At 35.6% G+C, this 24,808-nt stretch overlaps 2 protein-coding genes and 1 pseudogene across 4 annotated transcripts in view; all 3 read left to right on the top strand.

The window, feature by feature from the left end:
* Window positions 1-24,808, top strand: part of LOC145254646 (protocadherin Fat 4-like) — a 1,852,201-nt gene that overhangs the window by 1,646,920 nt on the left and 180,473 nt on the right. For all 3 annotated transcript variants that reach the window (XM_080113277.1, XM_080113278.1, XM_080113279.1), the window contains 2 exons: window positions 222-316; window positions 23,132-23,698. In XM_080113277.1, coding sequence (XP_079969403.1) covers window positions 222-316; window positions 23,132-23,698 — 662 coding nt within the window. The remainder of the gene's footprint in view (window positions 1-221; window positions 317-23,131; window positions 23,699-24,808) is intronic.
* LOC145254647 (protein GVQW3-like) overlaps window positions 1-24,808 on the top strand; it is a 153,569-nt gene that overhangs the window by 3,784 nt on the left and 124,977 nt on the right. The gene's annotated exons all lie outside the window — the stretch shown is intronic.
* LOC145255078 (5S ribosomal RNA) lies at window positions 7,702-7,820 on the top strand (annotated as a pseudogene).

Here is a 24,808-nt window from a genome sequence, read left to right as displayed (position 1 = left end):
GTTGCCATTAGTGTTGAGATGATTAGCATTGCCATTAGTGTTGGAATGATTAGCGTTGCCATTAGTGTTGGGATGATTAGTGTTGCCATGATTAAACAGAATTGGAAATCGGAAAAATTATTTTTTTTTAAATTATGAAAAAGAAAATTAACATTTGTTGTTTATAATTTTTTATTTTATTTTTTTATTTTATTTATTCTTTTTTTTTTCCTTTTTTTCAGAGAAAAAATTTCTCATCGATGACCATGGAATGTTAACAACTGATGTGTCGACAAACGTATTTCCAGCTGACAGAATATATACACTTAACATTGAGGTAAGTATTTGGTATTCCTATGATGGCCCTGGTATAGTTTTATCTGGTAACTGTGCCCTCCATGTTTTGAACAGTGTCTCCATCCTGGATTTTATCTTATTTATTGGTTTCAACACTAATGCTAACCCTAACCCGAATGTATGACCATTAATAATGTAGAATGTCTATGATTCACACACACCCACACACACACATTAATTCAAACGATTTTTTAATATTTGTTTTCAAGCCTACCTTCCTACCGAAACTTTTTTTTCTTTTTTGATCTACCCCTCCCCCAACACGCACACCTACAAACACCTGGGCAACGCTGGGTACCCCCGCTAGTATATATATATATATATATATATATATATATATCTCAAAGAATGAGAGTCCATATAAAAACGTTATTTTAATTTGAATAAAATAAAATGCGCATCAAGTGCATTTGAAACTTGATGCATATTTTATTTTATTCAAATTAAAACGTTTTTATATTGAACTCTCATTCTTTGACGTTATTCTCGCGTTACCTACGCACAGTTCAAACAATTCAAAATACAACTGCCAGATACAACGCGCGGCTCTATTCAGACTTCTTTCTCCAAAGTAACAACATGGCAAGGAAGAAAAAAAAAAAAAGAAACAAAGGACACGCCGAAGATGGAGTCTACCTCCGAAATATATTTTAATACGTTGTGATTTGTCATTGTCTGTATTTTTGAGATAAAGTGTTTTCATTGATTGAGATAGTCACAACGTTTCGGCCGTTTTGCCCTCCAGCCTTCATCAGGTGTTTTGTATCGAACTGGGGAACCGTTTGTTAGGAGTCTCGAACCCAACCCTTTATTATTATTACGGGGGTACCGTGTTCGGACTCCAGCTAGGCTCTGTTTTGAATGTTACTTTTCACTGCCTTCGTTCAGGATACAAAACACCTGATGAAGGCTGGAGGGCAAAACGGCCGAAACGTTGTGACTATAACAACCAAGGTGAGTTGTGATTTGGTTTCAAACGCACTTGATGCATATTTTATTTTATCTTATATATATATATATATATATATATATATATATCATAAGTTTTTATTTCAATTTCAATTCAAGCTAATGCCCCAAGTTATTTGAATATATATTTTTTTTTTAATCGCAACTTTATAATATATAAAAATCAATAAAACATGAACTCTATAATAATATATACGAAATCTGCAAGAATTAAAATATATCTAAGCATACTTTATACTAGGTGTCCCTGCTAGCTTAGATAAATACTTTTGTAGTTTTAACAAAAAAGCTACAATAATTTCAGAGTGTCTTCATTTACACTGAACATCTACAGAATGCCAACATCAATATATTACATATGAATGAGTTCCCTGCAGAATTTCAACAGATCCGATTAGTTTGAATTAGACCACTAAAAGGAAATATTCATTGTCGAGACTGGTAATAAAATTGAAAAGCGGTTATAAATATGAATCCAATATTGTGCTTTCAAGCATCAAATGATTTTCAAAATATAAAATTAATTAAAATATATTCGTTAATTGGGATAAATAACCTAATGAATGAATGAATAAATTTGGATTTAGTCAATTTTAGAATTAAATAACATAAAATGTGTTTGAAATATCGATTTAACATTGATTACCTCCCTTAGACTGCTGATAATCTTCTGAAAGAAAGAGATGATTTATTTCCAACTAGCCTGGATGCCTGGCGTTGCCCGGATGTTTGGAGGTGTGTGTTGAGCAAAAAAAAAAAAAATGATAGTCGGCAGGCAGGCAGGCAGGCTCGAACTCGTACCACGAAGGAGGAAAAGAATGTGAAAAAAAAAACATGACGTCTTTGCTGTTGCACCCATCGCCAAACCGGAAGTGACAAATGTTTAAATTAAGGCGAAGCAATTGAAATGAGGGAAATATTTTCTAACATATCGGCGAAAAAAGCGACCTCTCCCTGTAGAAAAGTGCCCACTTGAGGGTGAAGGAATTAATATTTTTAGCCAATTTTTCGATATTTGTCGTCCAAAGTGTCGAGCTTCAAAATGCTACCAATCTCATGAAAATCTGTCGCCTCTGTCGAAAGTTTTAGGCAGACATACATACATACATTTAAACAGACAGGTGAGATTTATATTATAGATAATTAAAATGAAAAACTTAGTAAAAAAACGATGATAAAGTTATTTTTAAAAAATTTTAATAATAAATAATGATATATACATATAAAAATCATCTTTAAATTAATGACGATGTTAAAAACAAATTTACTGAATTAACTAGTTCAAACAATTAACTAAACCTTTGAAAATATCAACAAAAAGAAAGAAAAAATGTGTAGTTTCGAATTTAATTTAAATCACTTGATCTTATAAGTATTTTAACTAATAAATAAATGATAAATATAGCAATCAATATAACTAAAAAAATAGAACTCAAATAAAAAAATTTAAAAAAAAAACAGGAAACTATAAATTAAAGTAATTAAAGTAAGTAAAAATAAAAAAATTAAAATTAATAATAATAAATTACAATACACAAAGATACGAAAATAATTGAATTAGTTTAGATGAATACAGCATGGTAAACATACTCAGAAAGAAATTTGGGAGAGTTTGTTCATCGACTATGTGAGTTGTTCAAGGAAGGTTTTTTTCTATTGCTTTCAAGGTGAGCATCTGATGAGTAAGCGATTGAAAATGCAGCAAAGACATAATTTGGCCGACTTGTCAATCGCAAATGAAATACTATTGTAATGTATTTTCAGTAAAAATAATAAATTACCAACAGAGATAACACTTGATCTTTAGAATATTTTAGAACTACTCTCTCTCTATATATATATATATATATGTATATATACTAGCAAAAGTACCCATCGTTGACTGGGTTCAAAAACAGCTTACAGAAAATGGACTCTGATTTATGAAAGTATGATAGGTTATGAAAAGGAAGGGTTGTAAAGAGATAGCTTCAAATTTGGGGGTATCAAAACCAAAGAAAAATATGAGGAAAGTAAAAATAAAATAGATAAACCCCATAATTTATTATACCATACCTGTTCACACTGAAACACTTATCACAATATTCTGTGAATCTATATTAAAAAACCTTGTTAAACTTTGTGACATATTTCCATTCTATGGAGGTCACGTGCGAACGAACACCCCATAATTTTATTGTACTATATTTCTTCAAACTGAAACATAATTACACTGTGCAACAAATTTGAATTGAAAAAAAGTACAAGACATATAAAACCTGTTTCGGTGTAAGAAAAGTATGCTGATTCCAAATCTGACATTTATTTCTCTGGATTAGGTACCATTTTCATGTACTTTATTATTAATTATTTTGAAAAAAAAAACCACCGAATTCACCAGTTAAAACAACATTTGTCCTCTTAACTCTCTTGTGTAGAGTGTCATCATCCTTTTTTTTAAATTCCAGCAGTAGTCTGCCAACATACCAGTGTTCCATTTTCCTTTAAAACATTTTTCTATTAATGAAATATCTTGATGGAACCTTTCGCCATGTTCATCACTCACATGGCCAAGATTCTCAGCAAAAAAATCCAAATGAGAGTGGAGCACATGAACTTTTAGAGACATGTTACATCCCATATCATGAAAATGAAGCAATAGATCATTCACAACTTGCACATAGTCTTCTGAACGATGTTTTCCCAGGAAGTTATCACAAACTTTCTTGAATGACTCAAAGGCACATTTTTCTTTTCTCGTGAGATGTGTGTTAAAAGTTTCATCAAGAACAATTTTTCGAATTTGGGGACCTATGAAGATACCTTCTTTTATTTTAGCTCGACTTAATGAAGGAAACTTTTCTGCAAGATATGCAAATGCCAAGGAATCCTTGTCTAGTGCTTTCACAAACTGCTTGAACAAACCGAGTTTAATATGCAAAGGTGGTAAATGGATTCTATCACTTTGCAGAAGTGGTTTGTGTTTGATGTTATGTTTTCCTTGCTCAATTTCATCTCTAGCAGGCCAGTGCTTGCGTACATAGTGTTCAGCTCTTGCTCTAGAGTCCCATAAGCACAAGAAACAACAAAATTTAGTATAGCCTGGCTGAAGGCCAATGAGCATGGCTATAACCTTGAAATCTGCACAAACATGCCATTTATGGACTTCATAATGTATGCTTGCTAAAATTGTTTTTAAATTTTCATATGATTCTTTCATGGTTGTGCTGTAAGCTATAGGAACAGATGGCAGGGTGTTCCCATTGTGAAGCAAAACAGCTTTTATGCTTTCCTTGGATGCATCTAAGAAAAGTCGCCAGTTGGTGTTATCATATTGTATTTCCAGCTGTTCAAAAAGTCCAACAGTGTCATTGCAGAAGCATAAATCATCTGTCAAAGTGAACAAAACCTACAAGTTTTGTGCACGTTTTCTGTACAATGTTATTTTCACACCTTTTCTAAGAAGATTTCGTTCTTTAAGCCTTGATGCAAGAAGTTCACTTTTGTCTTTGGTTAAATAAAGATCTCTGCATAAGTCATTTAGAGCATCTTGAGAAAATAGTATTGGTTTATTATTGCTTTCTGAATTAGAAAATTCTACTGTTTCATCACTGTAATGTTCATCCCCACTGCTTGAACTCCACATTTCCTGATCAGGGGGTTTTGGTACAGGTAATTCTTTTGAGTGCTCAACTGGGCGCATTGCTGATTGCAAATTTGGGTAAACAATGTGTTTCTTTTTTTGTTGCTGTTGTACAGCCCGTATAGTCTTGCTGACAAAAATAGCAATCATTAGAATGATCTTTCTGCTCTCGCCAAATCATTGGCACACCAAACTTCATGTGAACATTCTTTTTTGCATACCATGCGCTCAATGTTTTCACACATGTAAGGCAACAGGCATGAGGAGCCCATGACTTGTCTTGGTCTCCTATATCAAAATGAAAGTACGCCTTGTACAATTTCTTGATATGGCTGGTAATGCTGCGCCTTTCTTTAGCAAATGTTAATTCGCCACATATGTAGCAGAATTTGTTTGGATCATTTTTGCACTGTCTTGAAGTCATCGTCAAAGCCTATACTGCATCTAAAGAATAAAGACAAGAAAAAAAGTAAATTGTTTTATAAAGAAAAATAAGGATTCCATAATGTGAACATGTTAAGCCATTATAAACGCCCACTAGCAAGTTATTAGATTCTTTCGTACATAAAGTAAGGGGTTGATAAAATTTAATTTCTATTTTTTGCATTTAATTTAGTAAATTTTCAGAAAAGAATGTATAAAATGCCCCTTTATGTTTAAAACATTAAAATACACAATAATCCGGTCTTTATTGTAGTTTTTAGTTAAAAAATACTTTATTAAATGGATATCTATTTTTAACCCTCAGATTTTTTTCCCGTGCCCTACAAATAAGGTTCTGAGGCAGGTTTTAGCTTCTTTTCCTTGATTTTTTTTAGCCTACATTAAAAAATGCCTTTCTTGACGAATACCATGCCTTTTCGGAAGGTGGTGAACACCAAACCATGTGTACAGCATTATGTTTTTACTTTTGAAAAAATTAGCCCTTGGTCTAGAAAATATTATGCTAACCAAGCTAGCTCTGTCATCTAGCTCTCTTAAATCTGGAAAAATAGCTCATTTCGGCTGACTTTAGCAAATAAATGATTCAAATAAATTATTTAACAAATAATGTACATAATATGTGTATATTAAACTGTGTTTTTCTCTTAAGATTTATAATTTAATACACATAATATGTGACTGCAAAGTCGTCAGTAACCCATTTTTGACGTTTTTACTGAAATTTACGACTGGCAATTTTGCACAAATTATACCTAATTCAACAAAAAGAAAGCCATAAATAAAATTTCAACGTTACTAGGTATACAAAAATTGCTGCAGATATCCTGTACTTTTTTTAGTGTTGCACAGTGTTATCAAAGTATACTTACGCAGATAGATATGAAAAGTCTTTATTAAAGTTTGTGCCTATTTCCATTCTATGGAGAGCAGGCGCGAACGCAGACCCTACAATTTTATTATATCATCCCTATTTAAGTTAAAACATACTTATCAAAGTATTATTATGTACATCTATATCAAAAACACTTGTAAACGTTTTTTTTTTTTTTAATTTTTAAATTTTTTATTTCCATACTTTGTGGACCTGGTACGTATGCAGATCCCACAATTTTAATGAACCACCGTTCTGCCAGATCAAACATACCCATTCCTGTGTCTCGATACATCTATCATTTTATGTAATTAGTTTTTTAAAATAGTCAATCATATAAGAGCCAGTTTGTAACCAGACAGACAGACAGACACACACACACCCATTCAGCTTTATATATAGTGCTGGGTAGTTGAGTCAGTTCATAGAGAAAAAAATCAAGGAAAACGTGGGAGGAAGTAATAAAAATAGAGTTGAGAAAAGAAGCATAAATAAAGACCTGGCCACAGATAGGTTAGTTTTGAAAAGTCATCCAACACATGCCAGCATGTAAAACAAACGTTTAATTGAATATGATGATGATGATGACAACGTCATTCTCACGCATCTACATCCAAATATTGTTATAACATAAGCAGTGACGTAGTTGCAGTTACAGGCAGACATACACCAATGCTTCATTATAATAAATGAGGTAATTGCAGTTACAGTGACATAGTTGCAGTTATAAATTGATATACACCAATCATCTATTATAATAAACTAGCTTGGGTGCCCGGCGTTTCCCGGGAGTTTGGAGGTGTGTGTTGAGCAAAAAAAAAAAAAAGTGATAGTAGGCAGGCAGGCTCGAACCCACAAAGGAGGAAAAGAACATGAAAAAACGTGATGTCTTTGCTGTTGCACCCATCGCCAAACCGGAAGTCACAAATGTTTAAATTAAGACAAGTCAATTGAAAAGAGGGAATGACTTTCAAACATATCGATGAAAAAAAGCGACCCCTCCCTGTAGAAAAGTGCTCAGTTGAGGGTAAAGACATTAATGTTTTTAGCCAATTTTTTATATTTGTCGTCCAAAGGGCCGAGCTTCAAAACGCTACCAATCTTGTGAGAATCTGTCGTCTCTGTCGAAAGTTTTCAGCATACATACATAGCTTCCTTCAGTCTTAACAAACTATGGATACCCACTGTAAGGGTGCCTTCGCGTGAAATATTTGTGGCAAAAGTTGCACAATCTCCAACCACATCTTTCCTGAGTCAACATTGTTGAATACCAGTGGCAAGTGGAGGTTGAGGATGACTGGAAACAATGCCGAGATAAGCGGAAAGCACATACAGTGCCTAGAATTCCCAAATGGTCACCCATCTGGTACTAGCCAGGCTCAACATTACTAAACTTCAGTGATCTGACGAGAACCGATATGTAAACGTGATTATGCCCATACATACATTCATACATACATAATACGGCATAATCATGTTGACACACTGGTTCCCATCAGATCACTGAAGTTAAGCAACGTTGAGCCTGGTCATTACTAAAATGGGTGACCAATTTGGGAAGTCCAGGTGCTGTATGTAGGAGGACGTAGACACCTCCCTTTAAAAAGTTGCAAAAACCTAACGTCGTCATCTCCCCTAACGGGGATATACATGCGACTGGGGACCGCTTGTGAATTTCATACTCCCATGAAACTTCCTCCTTTGGAGGAAGCTGATTAAAATAATAGGGCCGGTGCTGACTACACAGACACACACACATACATACATTTAAACAGACAGGTGAGATTTATATTATAGATGACGTAGTTGCAGTTACAGACATACACCAATGCTCCATTATAATAAGATGTCAAATTGTATCATTTTTAATTAAAAGATGAATCACCAAAAACCCATTATTCTTATTAAGATAACCAACCAAAAGAGAACAAATGAATAATCGAATCCGTTGTCGTCAGTTTTTTGTCTGAATGCTTAAGTTACTAGACGACCTGACTGGTAGCCATTTTTTTTTTGTTTTGTTTTGTTTTTTCATTAATTGCATTTTCTTCAGTAAATTGTTTGGCTCCAAATAAATCAATAAAAATACAATATATAAACATGTGTCATACCAGCAAATAAAGATGTTGTCTGTTCACTGCGATAAGATCTGGTGTCATGAACAACATCTTGTACAAAAGATGAAAAATTGGCTTGCAAGTACGGTGTCGCCGGAAAGTCACCGAAGGATTTTTAAACTTAAATCGATTCTTTTTTTTTTTTTTTTTTTTCTGGTACCTTAATGGAATTTTAACATGATATGACGAAAAGAATGGAGATTTGTTTGCAAATGAACAAAAATGAAAAAAGAATTTATTCGTGAAAAATAACATCTTTTAAATTAAAAATAAATATGTTTTTTATTGTATTTTCACCCCCAAATAAGGCACAGTTCAACTTTGATGTAGGGAGCTACTATCTGGGACATAATTTGCAGGGGAACTATGTAGGGAGTTAAGCAGTAAGATGTCTGTTTACATTACACTTGAACTTCTGCATATCAGTACAGTCAAGGAAACAGGAACCCGGAAGGGAATTCCAAAGCATAGCAGTCCTAGGAAAGAAACTATTAGAGTAGAGGCTTTATTAAATCTGGGGATCTCTACTGTGTAGGGGTGGGATTTTGCTGCTTGTCGGGGTATTTACGTCGAGAAGTTACTAGAGTTTCTTGTTCCTCGGAGCACTTACCATTAAAATAATTGTAAAACAGGCAAAAAACTGGTTTCAATGTTCAGTCTGTCAACAAGTTTTTTGTGTAAGAGTATCTCAATAGAAAAGTTTACTTCAACAAACCTGAAACTTTACAGGAATCGAAGAACATCAAGAATGAAGTGAGGAAATTAAATTGTAATTAAGTGATCCTGCAATCTGTTGTAGTGGATATAAAGACTTCCTTCAGTCTTGACAGACTAACGATACCCACTGTAAAGGTACCTGCGTGTGAAATTTCTGTGGCAAGAGTTGCACAATCTCCAACCACGCCTCTCCTGAGTCGACATTGTGGAATACCAGTGACAAGTGGAGGTTCACGACGGCTGGAAACAATGCCGAGATAATGTTACTTAACTTTGGTGATCTGATGAAAACCGGTGTGTCAACATGGCTCAACAAGAACTTGTTTACATTGGATTTGAAGGCTAAAATATTGTATTCAAGCAGGAAGCTGGCAAACAGAACAGAATTCCACAGGTGGGCAGTTCTAAGAAGGAAGCCTTGTTCGTGGAATCCACGTTTAGGTGTAGACACAGGTAAACAGTGGGGGAAATTATTGATAGTGGTTTCAGCTAGACGAGTGTTTTTGTGAAAGTTTTACAAGTGAGGACCATAAAATGGAGCTCAGACAAGCACTTGCCATGAAAATAGTGATAGAGCAGAGACAGGCTCGTAACGTCTCTTCCGTTGGAAAGAGTTTGCAGGGAAGAGGCTATGAAGTCTATTTTGAACCCTGTCAAGGCAGGATAAGGTGCTTCTAGCAGCTCCTGCCCAGATGTGGCAACATTACTCCATCCTAGGATGTACTTGGCTCTTATACAGGTACAGAATTGCATCAGCAATGGAGCAGTAGAATGATATCACAATTTTTCCAGCAAGCGTGGTGATGGATTTGATGTATATGTTCCATTTGAGATCAGGAGTAAAGGTCAGACTTAGAAGCTTGTCAAAACATGGAGCCTCCCCAAGATGAAAGCCATTCATTTTAATTGAAACTAGACTGGGGTCAGAGCATTGATGATGGAAAGATAGAAGCATGGTTTTAGATGCATTAAAATTAATCAGCCACCTCTTTCCCCATTGCACCACGTGCTCAAGATCATAGGAGAGAAAATCAGAGATCTTGGTCATTTACAGCCTTTGAAGTGTTGTTGAAGGTAGTATCATCAGCATAAATGTTTACAAATGATCTTAGAATGTGATTTGGAATTGTTAGGATTCATTAAGACACCATCTAAAATTAAATATCTATCCCAATTAAAAATCCCTCAGTGATCCAACAGTGACTTCTTGACCACATTGTATATATATTTTTAGGTTTGCTGGTATTAACTTTTTTTTTAAGATGCCTATGTAACGTTACCCAGCACGTTGTAGCCTCAGTTGCAAAAGGGACAAAGAATAGAAAAGAACTTCAACTCGCTTTTTCTTTGTAACAATGACATTTATTTCCTCATTGTTATAGCCGTGATGTCACATGATCTCGAACATTCTTTCCATCTCTAATGTGATCTCTTTTTATAAAAATGTTTATTTTTCCATACCAGTGACGTCATTTTGCATGCATTTGCATATGTGCATCCGTGCTATGTTACACTTCAACAAGAAAAAGTCAGAGTTAGTCAAATCTGGGGAATGTGACATTGCTAAGTTTATATTATTATTTCTGGGAAACAAACCTTTCATTGTCTTTGTCATATTTTATTAAAATTCCATTAAGAATCTATTTAAGTTAAAAGTTAGTTCCTCCATGACATCATCTTGGCTATCCTGCATATGTCAATATTTCTAAGATGAAGATCATGAGCTATCTACTAAACTAGGGAGGAAGGGGGCAGGTTAGGCACATTTAGATGCAGATTCCAAATTCGACCAACTCTTTTTCACATGTGTTGCGGGGCCGAATGTCAGTGGCAATCGACCCTACAGCTAAAAGATAACACAGGCAAGAAAAAGACAATGATTACAAACGCAGTAGGAACCGTTCTGAAGGAATATAAATCCGTTCAGGTTTATTTTCCAAAAAGAAACTGAATGGTCATAGAAGGTCTTAGGCTGAGGGTTGGAGTCCAACTAGTGTTTGACTGGTACAGCTATGAGGTCGTCGTCAGTGGCTACAGAAAAATATGTGCTGCTTTTGGATGCTGAGCTGCTGGAAACCGAGCAAGTCGACGGCAAGTGGCTGCTGCTGCTACTCGGTTCGGCTATCAAGTGAGTCAACAGCAAGTGGCTGCTGCTACTGCTGGACTCGGCTGCTGTTTAGGGAGGTAGCCAAGCCCGTTCTTTAGTGGTTCAGCTGCTGCTGATGCTGCATTGGGTTGAGCTGCTGGTGGGGATGACCCTTGCTGCCTGACAAGCCAGGCTGGTCTGTCCTTTGTTTAAATAACCCGCTGTATTTATACTCGTCTGGTGGACGTAGTTGTAGACAAAAGCGGCTTGCAGCGCTGGTCGTCGTTTTCGTTTTTGATTTGTGTTTGTGTGTTTAATGTAGGGAGTCATCTGTTTGAGGTTTATATTCATATGTCATATAAAATTGAAGCTGGAAAAGTTGTGAATATTATTCTAGCGGGAATTGTACTCTTACGGTGTTCCATGGGATAATTATTCACATCAAAGTGCTTGTCAAATGGTCATCGGTTGTGGTTTTGAATTGGGATCTTGTTTTTTGATGAGCGGTTTCTTTTGGTTGAAAACGGCAACACATATTCCATTCCGTGCTGATTTTCTCTACATTCCTTCTGCTGCTAGCTTCATTTTTTTTTTTTTTTTTTTTTCTGTTTTCTATCTAACATGTGACATTTATGTAAATCTACATTTAATATTCTGCACCAGAATGTTTTGTTCTGGTGGCAATCTGTAATTGTTACAATGATATATTTTGTTTCAATGGTAATCTGCTTTGTTCCTAACCTGATCGAACCTCAGCCATTGCCTTCTAGTATATATTTTGGAGAAAAATATAAAAAGAAGAAATAGGGTTTTGATTTTTATGAACAATCAAATAAAATGATAAAATTGAAAATGAACTTATAGATACTAGGATATAACGTGGCCTGCCAACTGATCAGATCAGGCCTATTCGGCCTCCTACCTAGCCAAAATAAGGACCAAAGTGGATAAATATTTAGCCACTAGGATCCATCATGTAAGTATTCAGCTGATAATGCTGGATTGGGTTGAACTGCTGTAGGGGACGACCCTCGCTGCCTGACGAGCCAAGCTGGTCTGTCCTTTGTTGAAATAATCCGCTGTATTTATATTCGTTGAGCGGACATAGTTGTAGACAAAAGCGGCTTGCAGCCTATAATCAACAGGTTGCCCTGTTTTCAGTTAAAGTGGGATACCTCTCTACATGGTATTGTAGCTGGCAAATTTGAGGCCCCATTGACAGAGAGACTACTCTTTTTTTTTGGGGGGGGGACTAGTAACTATAATGAAAACAATTGTTTTGGTACTGGTGCATATTGTAAATCAGACGTATCTCAGATTTGCTCAGCTTTGGCCAGAACATGACATCAACAGCCAGATTATGCCGAGTGTCGCCAATAAAATCATAACAACGCTACATAAGAGAAAATAGCAAAATGAATAAATGTAAAAAAAACAAAAAAAAACAATCTACCGTAATTTGGTGTTTTATTATTCATTTTTATTTTTTAAATAAGAAATGGTTAGAAGAAGCAAAACTGAAGTCAAATAATTTTAAGAAAATGTTTTAAAACAAAAAGTTAAAAGAAAATATTTTTTTTGTTTGTTTTTATTATAAAATCGTACTTCAGCACACCGCATTGTGATTGGTTGATCAGCATGTTATGTTAGACAGCAGCTAAAGCCGAACTGTAGCTCAGCATAATCCATCTGTTGACGACATGTTCCGGCCAAATCCGAGCGAACGTTGAGTTATGTCTTATTCACAATATGCACAAGTACCATTTTTTTAAACAACCTACTGAAGAGAAAGAAAACAGATGAATAGCTACAAAAAAATTGGCAATATCAGAAAAGTAGCCCAATACATGAAAGCATAAAAATAACCTATTTAAAAGAAAGTTACCTTTGCTATGTAAGCTTTATAAATAAACTAGCGTGGGTGCCTGGCATTGCCTGGGTGATTGGAGGTCTGTATGGAGAAAAAAAAAAGGTAAATTGTGAGTGCCAAAAAAAAGATAGTAGTTGTAAGCAGGCTCGAACCCGTAATACACCAGAGGAAAAAGAGGTGAAAAAAAAACAAACGCTCTTATCGATGCGTCCATCGCGGTTGTGACGTCATGAGCGGTTAGAATAACACCTTTTATGCGGCGTCATTTACGCGAGGTTTGAATGACTTGTAAAAAATGTCGGCGAAAAAACCGACGCTCCTTGTAGAAAACTGCCCAGTTAAAGGTGAAGGAATTAATGTTTTTGGCCAATTTTTCGATATTTGTCATCCGAAGGGTCGAGTTTCAAAAGAATACCGATCTCGTGAAAATCTGTCGCCTCTGTTTAAAGTGTTAGGCAAACATACATACATACATACATTTAAACAGACAGGTGAAATTTATATTATAGATGTAGATATGAGATGCCTTCATAAAATTTCCAGACTTCTTTTTGCACATGCATTTAAAATTGTCGTAGACTCTTGAAAATTCAGTATGTTATTGCTACACATCTTATGAGATAGCTGACCAATTTTTATGAAATCAGATTCAAATGAACAGCTATAGCAGGAATTGGAATACACCCTACTAAAGCCTGATGGTCACAGCTCGTGAATTTAAAAAATGTAATCTGGATGTGAGGACACTTTCGAAGAACGATATGAAATAAAATTCTGTTTTTAACTTGGAAAAATGCCACAGAAAAGTATGGAATGCTTCAGACTGTTTTGGACTATCCTGCATTAATTAACCATCAGTTTTTGAGTGGCATAAGAGATTCAAGGAAGGCAGGGAGTCTGTGAGGCATAAAAAGAGGTGTGTAAAGAGTAAGGAAGTCAGAATACCAGAGGTGATTGGCCAAATATAGAATTTAATGATAAAGATTGTTGGGTGTCTATAGAAGCAATAAGTGCACAGTTTGATGTCAGTGTAGGAACTGTATACACAATTATTTATGAGGAACTGAAGATGCAGAAGATTTGCACGAAGTTTGTCCCAAGGGTGCTCAGAAAAAATCAAAAAGAAAGACGTTGTCATAGGCATGAAGACAGTTCATCACCCTTCCTATTCCTAAACCTTGCTCCCTGTGACTTTTGGTTATTCCCTAAGATCAAGGAAAACCTTAGAGGCTGTAGTTATGAGGCAATTGAGGAGATGAAAGAGGCTGTGATAAGAGTAATGGCATACTCACACAAGAGGATTTCCATTGGGCCTTCCAGAAGTTGTTGGAATCGTACGACAACTCTATTGTAGCCAGAGGAGATTACTTGGAGAGTGACTAGAGTTTCATGTGTGTATTATCAATAAAAGTGCCCATTCGAAAAATGTCTGGAAACTTATTGAAGCTACCTTGTATTTGGTATATTATTTGAAGAATTTATGAGCCGAATTTTAAAAGTTTTCTTTCAGCTTGATGAAGATGGGTAGAATCCGTGTCTCTCAAGACTTTGGCAGCTGTCAAGGAATGGAATTACCAATAGGCATGACACCTATAAAGAATGCATAGATCTTATGATTATAGATGAGTTGTGGCAGTGGTGACAGAAGTTGGACTCGAAGATTAGTGTAGCAAGACAAGTTTGCACTGAAATTCAGCTCAGCAAGTGTGATGGCTTGTAACTAATCAGAGAATAAGATAACTATATTTACAACTATTCAAAATTTCCACAATGCTTTCTATATTATGCTGTATAATATACTGTTAATATTCCTTTTAAAATAATGTCTGTCTAAAGTCAATACTAGTGATGGGACGATTTCGATATTTTTCCTGATTCCGATAAAATTAAAAATACTGTCCTAAATTAACGATTCCAGCACCATTTTAAATCTCTGTAATCTAATGAGATCTAATTAAAAAAGGATTGACAGCATTCACATGACTTCATAAATTCTGTGCCAAAAACTAGATTCCCTCTTCTCCCGAATTCATTCATATGCAAATTAATGTAATTCAAACCACATGCCACCATGATCCTTAAAGATCATTTCACATACAAACCCGTGTCTAGATCGGCACTTACATCTTTAGGGCTTCTTGTACGATACCAAATACAGCTGGCTCTCAATACACGACCCCAGACATAACACGACCCCAGCCCCAGCTGGTTCTCAATATATAACATCAGACACCGCTGCCTCTCAATACACGACCCAAGACACAGTTGGCTCTAAATACATGATCCAAGACACAGCTTGCTCTCAGTACACGACCCCAGACACAGTCAGCTCTCACTCTACCCGATCCTAGACACACCTGGCTCCTTCTACACGAACAGACACTCCTAGCCCTCACTACATGGCCAGAGCAAGCTAGCCCTCACTACACACAGCTAGCCTTCACCACACTTCCGATCATAGCTAGCTCTCACTACATGGCCAGAGATAGCTAGCCCTTTGTACATAGCTAGAGACAACTAGCCCTTCACATTCTTGTTGACTTTCATAATTTAATCTTCATAACTTGACGCCATTTCTCAAAAGCGTGACTCGACTTGCAACTAAATCTTCTCCGTAATACCACAGCAATTTTCCAAAAGTCTGACTTTTGCATTGTAGAAACAAATTCTCCAAAACATTCCAACACCAATTCTAAAAAATTCAACTCTTGATTGATTGATTAAAACGCGTTCATTTCTTACCGAAATAGGTTGTAATCAAATAAGTTGTAAAAAAAAAAAAAAAGGAATTGACAGTATTTGCATGACTCTCATCAATTCAGATATGTTCTCTTTGGTGCCAAATGCTTGATTCTTTCTTCTTCCGAATTCGTCCTTTCTTTCTGTAGTTAATTCCTTGTCATGCAAGTTAATACGTTCCAAACTACAATCGCGAAATATTTAGTAGTCAGTATTGTTTTTTAATTTTTGGAGTACATTTAAAACTCATTTAATATACTTTTGCAAATGTAAAAAAAAAAGGATATATACTTTAAGGAGTGGGGCCGTCTGTAGATTTTAATTTTACTGATAATTTAAAATCAAAGAATATGTATTAGTAGTACCAGCAATGGATGTTTTTTCTTTTTGTTTTAAACAAAAAAAAACAAAAAAAACAATTAAAAGAATCGTTTTTGGCATCAGAAAATAGGCACAAATTTTTCTGATTCCAATACGTCTTCCTATACTCAAAAGTTCTGATTTTTCCCGTTCACGATTCCAATTAATCGTCCCAACACTAATCAACACGTGTGCATTTATTTTGTTTTTCATGGACTGTTATCCTCATCTTCATAGTTGTTGTTTCAACATGTTTCGGCCAACTCATCCTCTGGCTTTCTTCAGCTGATTAAACATGACATAATAGAAATGCTAAGTCTTGTAACTTATTGGGCCCATGGCGCAATGAATAGAGGGATTAAGTTTCTATGGTTCCAGATGAGCATTGTCAGAAGATCCTACCCAAGCAGGCCAAAGGATTAATTGGCCAAAACGTGCTGTGACAACAACTATGAAAGGCAGCAATTACTTGGGATAACTTACAAGACTCAGCATTCCTATCCCGTCACAAATTGCATTGTTATGATGACTGAACTTGTGCATTTATGACCTGAAAGTTTCATCTCCCTGTTGCAGATATTGACGGTGTGAGACTCTAAGAATGCAACTCCTATCATGCGGAAAATGCGCCATTGAATTCCTAGCAAAAAGTGCATTGAGAATGGTGGTGACTATGTAGCAAAAATAAATTCTGGAGCACAAAAAGTTGCTCGTTTTAATGGTACCACTTCTGTCTTCGTAGCTTTTTAATTTTTTAAGTTAAAAAAAGATAGGAGGCTTGATTTTTGGAACGGTTCTTGTATATATTAGGTTGGTGCAAAAATAATGTCGTTTTTGATGTTCAATTAAATAAAAACGACATTATTTTTGCACCAACCTAATAGATCATGTTTCAGTAATAAATAATCCCAAAAGGGATAGATATGCCGTAAAACAGATAGATAAACTAAACTACTCCCCATAAGGTGAGAATCTATACTAGATAGGCTCAACCACTATATACAATTTCCCCCACTCTCTAACTGTGCCTAAATCTAAACGGAAATTCCATGAACAAAGTTTCTTTCTTTGAACTGCTCGCATGTGAAACACTGTTCCATTGGTCAGCTTCCTGGTTGAATACAACATGGTAGCCTTCAAATCCAATGTAAACAAATTCTTGTTGAGCCGTTCACATAAAAAATCAAATTCTACCCAATCTACACCATTAATGATTACTACACTACCACCTTACATTCATTAAATTTTATCCTCTTGTGGCCTTCGAGCCTTGATAAATGGTAACTCCCAAGTAAAAAAAAAAAAAAAAACGGCTCAATAAGAATTTGTTTACATTGGACTTGAAAACAATTATGTCGGAAAGCAGTCTTGTGGCATTGTGTTCCACAGACGGGTAGTTCTATGAAAGAAATTTTGATCATGGAAGGTTTACTTAGATTTAGATAGACTAAGGAAGAAAGGAAAATTATTGGCAGTAGTTGCAATTAGACGAGTTTTTGTTATGAATATTTTCAAAGGATTACCATAGAGTGGAGCTCAGTCGATCACCTATGATGAAAATAATGATCAAATAAAGCAATGTCTCTTCTGTGAGAAAGGGGTAGTCGGGAAAAGAAAATATTTCCCACTAGATTTTGAAGTTGGTTTTGTCCTTTGTTGATGCCTCCGTTCAGTCTCGAAAGACAAAAGATGCCTCCCATAGGGGCAGCTGAGCATGTAATTGCGAGACAAGGGTTGCGCAATCTCCAACCACACCTCTCCTGAATCGGCACTGCTTAAGTCAAATGGCAAGGAGAAGTCCAGGACGACTGGAAACAATGCCGAGATAAGCGGAGAGCACATACAACACTTGGAAGTCCCAAATGGTCACGCATTTAGTACTGACCAGGTTGAATGTTGCTTAGCAGGAACCGGTGCGTCAATGTGATTATGCCATTTATTATGCTAACGGTTCACCACTTACCAAGGCCAAAAGCCACTCCAGGATAAGGTTGAATGGCATTTTCAGTTAAATATGATGCAACAGCACTAAGAAAGGATTGAGAATTATGATTAATTCAGAGGACATCATGACAGATATTTATTGATATTGGACTTGAAGACAACCATGCTGTAGTCTGTAAGTAAACATTCTCAAGATAACATGTTCCGAAGGTGAAAAGTTTTTCTGCAATAGGTTAAGGGCCAGATTTTAAAGGGGAATTTGGGTAGAGAGTTAAATAGCAAGATGTTTGTTCACATTACATTTAAATTTCCACATGATGATATGGTTGAGGAATCAGTGAGCTGAATGAGAATTCCAAAGGTCAGCGTCCCGAGGAAAGGAGCTATCAAATTCTTCCAGCATCAAAGGACTTCTACAGTGAAGAGGTGTAATTTTGCTGCTGGGGGTGGGGGAATTTTACTTGAAATGGTATAAATATAGTGTGTTCATTGAAACACATTCTGTGGAAGTTCTTCTAAAACAGGAGCAAGAACGCAATATTGTGGCAATGTGAAGGGAATTAGAAATTCTTTATTGTACCCTGTCCAAAATGGAGACGGGAATTCAAGGGAACCACAAAGGTCCGAGTCTACTAAGCACTTGTCTACACCATTCTCCTCTACAGTTGTGATTCCTGACCGATGAGAACTGCTGATTTTTGCAGACTGGAGATTTTCATAATTTCTGTCTGTGTCGCATCCTGCGTATGCCATGGCAACACCTCCTGCCGAATGCAGTGGTCCAAGCAAAGTGCCACATCACCTCCCTCCAGTGGGCTCTTCTCACGAGTTGGTCATGCCCTCCGTTGTCTCATCAGAGAAGCCATCAATCCGGTTCCTCCTCTTGACTAGAAGGGATGTGGTGGCCAGCTTAAAACATGGCTCAGAATGGTACTGAACTAATTCTGGATCTGACAATCTATGATGTTCGCCGTTGGACTGGCTGTCAATAGAGTCAGCATTTGTAATTAATCGCCAGGCTTGGTCAGCTTCTATTTTTTTTTTAAAGGAGTCATCATTTAGCAAGGCCTGGAGGCCACTTGAGAATAGGGATCAATGAGTGTATGGTAGTCAATGGGACAATATCATAGTAATCATTAGTAGTGAAAATTTGGTAAATTGGATTACCTAAGGGGGCGGTTCATCAAGAATTTGTTTACATTAGACTTGGAGACGATCATATTATAGTCAGCTGGAAAACAGGAAAACAGAAGAGAGTTGCGAGATGCGGTTAAGTCATTGGAAGGAGCTGACTTACCCTATCTGGGATGAATTGCCACTTTATCATCATCATCATCATCATCATCACAACATAGAGAGGCTAGTGATTGGTACACCAGCCAAGATATGATGATACTAGTCGTGCATAGGTGCATGGTGACTTTACATCATTTAACAAGAATGCTGCATTTTATATGTCGGCCTTATAAATCAATATAGATATCTGCTATTTATTTTAAAGAATTTACAAGGTTTACTTCAATTAGATAAGGAGGGGACCTTTGTCTCTCACGTCTTTGGCAGCTGTCAAGAAATGGAATTATCAATAGACATGTCGCCTACACAGAATGCATAACTTTTTCATCAATAGATGGGCTGTAAAATTGGTGACTGTAGTTTGACACGAAGATTGGTGTAGCAGGAAAATTTGCACCGAATTTCAGCTTTGTAAATGTCTGACTGTGATGGCCTCTAACTAATCAGAGAATCAGAAAAGAACTACATCATTTGCAACTAGCAAGACGATATGGAAATTCTGCGGTGTTTTCTACCTCATTCTGTCTAATATACTATTTATAATAATATTCCTTTTGAAATAATAATTAAGAAAAATTACCTTTCATCCGTAAAAATAATTATTATTGTAAGCTGGAATACGAAACACTGAGCTGAAAAATGTAACCAATGTCGTTGAAGTCCTGGTCTATGATGGGAGAATTGTAGTAGAAATTTCTTAGTGAGTGACATTTACACCCACTTATCACTGTTTTGTGAGAGTCAGGTATGTAGGAATAAATATAGAAAATTTTAACATCTAATGTAAGTGACTGTTGCTTTTCCATAAATACACACTGTTATTAGCTGGAAATGTGATTATATTGAAATTATATGTAATGCCTTTGTTTACAATCCTATCAGAGGCAGAATTGGGGGGGGCGAGATTGGTTATTAATCTAATTCCAACTTTACCCATTTTTAAATGAATAGTTCCAAAATTAAATTATGTTAATTACGATAGAAATTAATACACATTTCAAACAATGATATTTGTTTTATTAGTTTGAGCAACTATTTTTTCCAGTAAGAAAACAGAAAATATTTATTGGTTTACAAAGAATTAAAGTGCTACAATCGTCTTCTTTCTTAATACTTTTGTATGCAAAGTCCGATCCCGCATTTTGCTAATTCCTACCCTCTGATGCGAAGGAAAGTATTTCTTCGAAACTCCGCAGATTAAGGACTATCCACTTATTAAGAGTTTCTTTTTCAGATTAAATATGTTTTTAACTCTTTTTCAAAGTGTTTTTTTAATATGTTTTATTAACTATTTGCTCTTATTATGAGCTCTATCTCCTACTTGGTTTTATCGAGCTTTTACATCTGGTTGAGATTACTTTATAAATATTAATTCTTTAATATGTATAATATACTTTTTTTTTACCATCTTGGATCATTTTGGTAAATTTTATTGTAATTTTTATTATATATATATAAATGTTTTAACAAAATCAAGACATCAGGGAATAGATTGATAGCCACAAATATATATACCTATATATATATATATATATATATATATATATATGATTTTGACTGTCTGTCTGAGGGACGGTTTCTACCAAACTACTCCATCAGTTTTTGGTCAACAGACTTGAAACTTTATATATAGGGAGTTTGGACCTGTGGAACCAATGTGATTTGGTTTTTAGTCGGTAAAAATAGCTGCTAAACGGTCAAAATTGAAAAATCTGGGACTTGGCATGCGTAAGTCGACTGAACGCATATCTTCTATGCATGCACAAATATACATTTATAACTTTTACAATGTTACTTTTTGTAAGTTTTTTATAGGCACATGAACGTGTAATGCTGGAGAGTTATGTTTTGATTCCGATTCTAACTGATGGCAACCAAGTCATATTTTTTTTAACTTAGTGTAGTAATCACTACAATATATTGGGTACAATATAATAATCAATAGAGAATTGGTTCTATAATAATAAATACTAAATCGGCATTAATTAAACTATCATATTTAAGCATATTTTAAAAGACAATGCTGGGCAACCTGCTATCTATATTTATCTATCTCTCAGTCTCTGTCCTGTCTCTCTATCTCTCTCTCTCCCATATATATATATATATATATATATATATATTAGCAGATCAACTCAGCTTTGCTTGGGCCCCATGTACTGTTCATAAATTTATGTGCATATATATATATATATATTGAAAAGTTTGACTCCTGTCCACATAACCTACATCTAAAATTTGAAGTGTTTAGACCCAAAATTGGCGGAGAAGTTTGGTAGAGTCTGCAAAGGTCAACTCTTTCAACTTTGACTTCTTGGCAGCCAAATTTTCGCCCAAAAACTGATTAAAAAGCGTGCTGCATGTCTGAATACCCTTTATGTAATATTACAAATGTTTAGACCCAAAATTGGCTGAATAGTTTGCTAGATACCGCAAAGGTCAAATCTTTTGAACTGTGACCCCTTGGCAAACCGAATTTTCGGCCAGAAACCGCCCTTAGCTTGCCCTTAGTCTGAATATACTTTATGTCAAATTTCAAATGTTTAGACCAAAAATTGGCTGAGAGGTCAAATTTTTTTAACTTTGACCCCAATTTTGACCACTTAACATTTATTGTGTTGGGCTCAAATCAAATTAAAAAGTTTGATCCATGTCCAAGGAACCTAAATCTAAAATTTCACTGTTTAGACTCCAAATTGGCGGAGGAGTTTTACAGAGTTTTCAAAGGTCAAATCCTTGAACTTTGACCTCTTAACAGCCAAATTTCTGGCCGTAAACCGATTATAAAGATGTTCCCAAATCTCAATATCCCTTATGTCAAATCTCGAGTCTCTACCGATTGGATGCGATAGAGGTAAAATAGTTTCGCTTGTTTTCTTTTCCTTATAAGGGAAATGTTTTCCATAATGTTTTATTGCTAAAGTGTTTTTTATTCAATAAGTCTGAAGATAAATAATCCAGTGACGGTAAAATCCAAATATAATGGAAATTCAATTAACTTTCTTGAAGTTATATATTTGGATTTTACCGTCACTGGATTATTTATCTTCCACCAGACTATCCATTCATGTGTAATCATCTTTTTCTTCATCATAATCCCTCTGCTTCATTTTTTTGTTTTCAAGTAAGGTCTTTGACTTACTTGTTGTTTCATCAAATACTTTTGCATGCAAAATCCGATCCCGCATTTTGCTAATTCCTACCCTCTGATGAGAAGGAAAATATTTCTTCGAAACTCCGTGGATTAAGGACTATCCACTTATCTAGTGTTTCCTTTTCAGATTAAATATGTTTTTAACTCATTTCAAAGTGTTTTTTAACCTGTTTTATTAACTGTTTGCTCATATATATATATATATATATATATATGTATTTACCGACGTGAGCACCCTCGATAAACCCGACAGGCTGCTAAATCCCACCCCCACACTGTAGAGATCCCTAGATGTAAAAGATCTTTTTACTCCAATAGTTTCTTCCCCAGAACCGCTAGACTCTGGAATTCCATTCCAGGTCCCTGCTTCCCCAACAGTACTGACGTTCAGAAGTTCAAGTGTAACGTGAACCGACATCTTGCTGCCCAAATCCATACATAGTACCCCAGCAGTTGTTGCCTCTGATAATAGCCCCCTACACCAAAGTGGCAATTTGCCTTGTTTGGGGTGAAAATGTAAAAAAAAAAAAAATCTGTTTCGTCGTTATGACTCATTGGTTTGGCTAGATGAAATTTAACAATTTTCCCTTTTTTTCTTATTTGTAGGTAAAAGATAGTGGACTTAAACCAAAAACAGGAACTACAAAAGTGACGGTGATGGTCAGTAACATGATGTGTGAAACCCCACTCTTTACGCAAGAATTCTATTTCTTCCATGTGACCACCAGCCCGATACCTGCAGATTTTCACCTCGGATACATCGGCTACGAGAAGAACGGCTTTGACTCCATCTCTGTCGACATGGAGAAATCGTCAGTGAAAGAATTCTTCGTCTTTGGTGAACCGTTCGGCGAACGAGTTCTCCTCAAAAGCAGCAAGGAGATGTCCTTCAACGAGGTGTTGACGTCACTGTCTGCGTTTCAAGTGACGGCCAACCTGTTGCGATTCTCTGTCCTCATCTGCTCGTCCACGTCTGTCCACTGCGCCCGCAGCAGTATCTTCCTCTCCCTCGAGCAAACAAACACATTCGGAGACCAAATGAAGACGGTCAACATCTCCGAAAACAATAAACCTAATGCCGTGGTCATCAAGGTCGGACATTTTATGGGCAAGCCAAACAGCATCTACAGATTCGTCGAAAAGTATCCAGATTTCAATATTCATCCTACAACTGTAAGTATAACCATATCTATGTGTTCCTATGCTAAAGCCGAATTAATCAACGTTTCCCTAAGGCTTTTCTTTTTTATAACTATTTTTATCAAATCTGTAAATATTTCTCAGTTTTAGGATTGAGTTATGTTTGACAAAACTTCTGTTTTAATTGTTCTACTTAGCCAAAATTCACTCTGATTTATACGGTATCTATCACTCTTACTTTCGTCTCGTCCTCTCCTCCCCCCTCTTTCTCTTTCTCTCTCTCTCTTTCTCTCTCTTTCTCTCTCTCTCTCTCTGCAGTCACAAGGAAAGGATAAAAATATTTCTCAGTTTGAAAATTGAGGTACACTTGAAAAATTTTTCATTTTAATTCAACACACAATGCCACGCTGCCAAATACTCACATAAAATACACATATTAGTCACACTATGAACATTTTGACTTGTTACTCAACTTATTTTTCTAGTTGTGATTCATTAATTAAAATTATAATTTGTGCATTTATTTTTCTTTCAGTATAAATATATCAATTTTAATAGAATTTATTACTAAAATAGTGAAATTTAAAAATCAGTTTCGTGCAAAATTCTATGAGAATGAAGCATTTCTCAACATTTTTCCACACGATTTTTAAAATTAAATGTTCAATTTTCTTTTCAAGATAGGAAGCTAATTTTTGGTATCTGTTCCTATCATATCAAACCCCAACTATCATCACCAGTACCATGTTGATTTTCTGAAAAAAGATGTAAATCAACCTTTCCTTTTTTTTTTTTTTTTTTTTTTTACAAACGAGTCACCACTTATCAAGGCCCAGAGGCCACTCGAGGATAAAGATTAATGGGTGTACAGTAGTCAATGGGAAAATGTTATAGTAATCGTTAGTAGTGGGAACTGGGTAAATTTGATTATTTAAGGGGACGGCTCATCAAGAATTTGTTTACATTGGACTTGAAGACAACTATATTGTAGTCAGTTGGAAAGCAGAGAAACGGAAAAGAGTTCCACAGGTGTGCGGTTCTAACAAAGAAGCTTTGTTCATGGAATCTACATTTAGGTTTATGCACAAATAAAGAGTGAGGGAAATTATTGAAAGTGTTTCCAGCTACACGAGTGTTTTTCGC

Source organism: Euprymna scolopes, chromosome 30 (assembly GCF_053919585.1).
Source record: "Euprymna scolopes isolate OS-2025 chromosome 30, ASM5391958v1, whole genome shotgun sequence".
NCBI lineage: Eukaryota > Metazoa > Mollusca > Cephalopoda > Sepiida > Sepiolidae > Euprymna > Euprymna scolopes.
The sequence above is the reverse complement of the archived record's forward strand: the minus strand, read 5'-3'. Positions and strand labels throughout refer to the sequence as shown.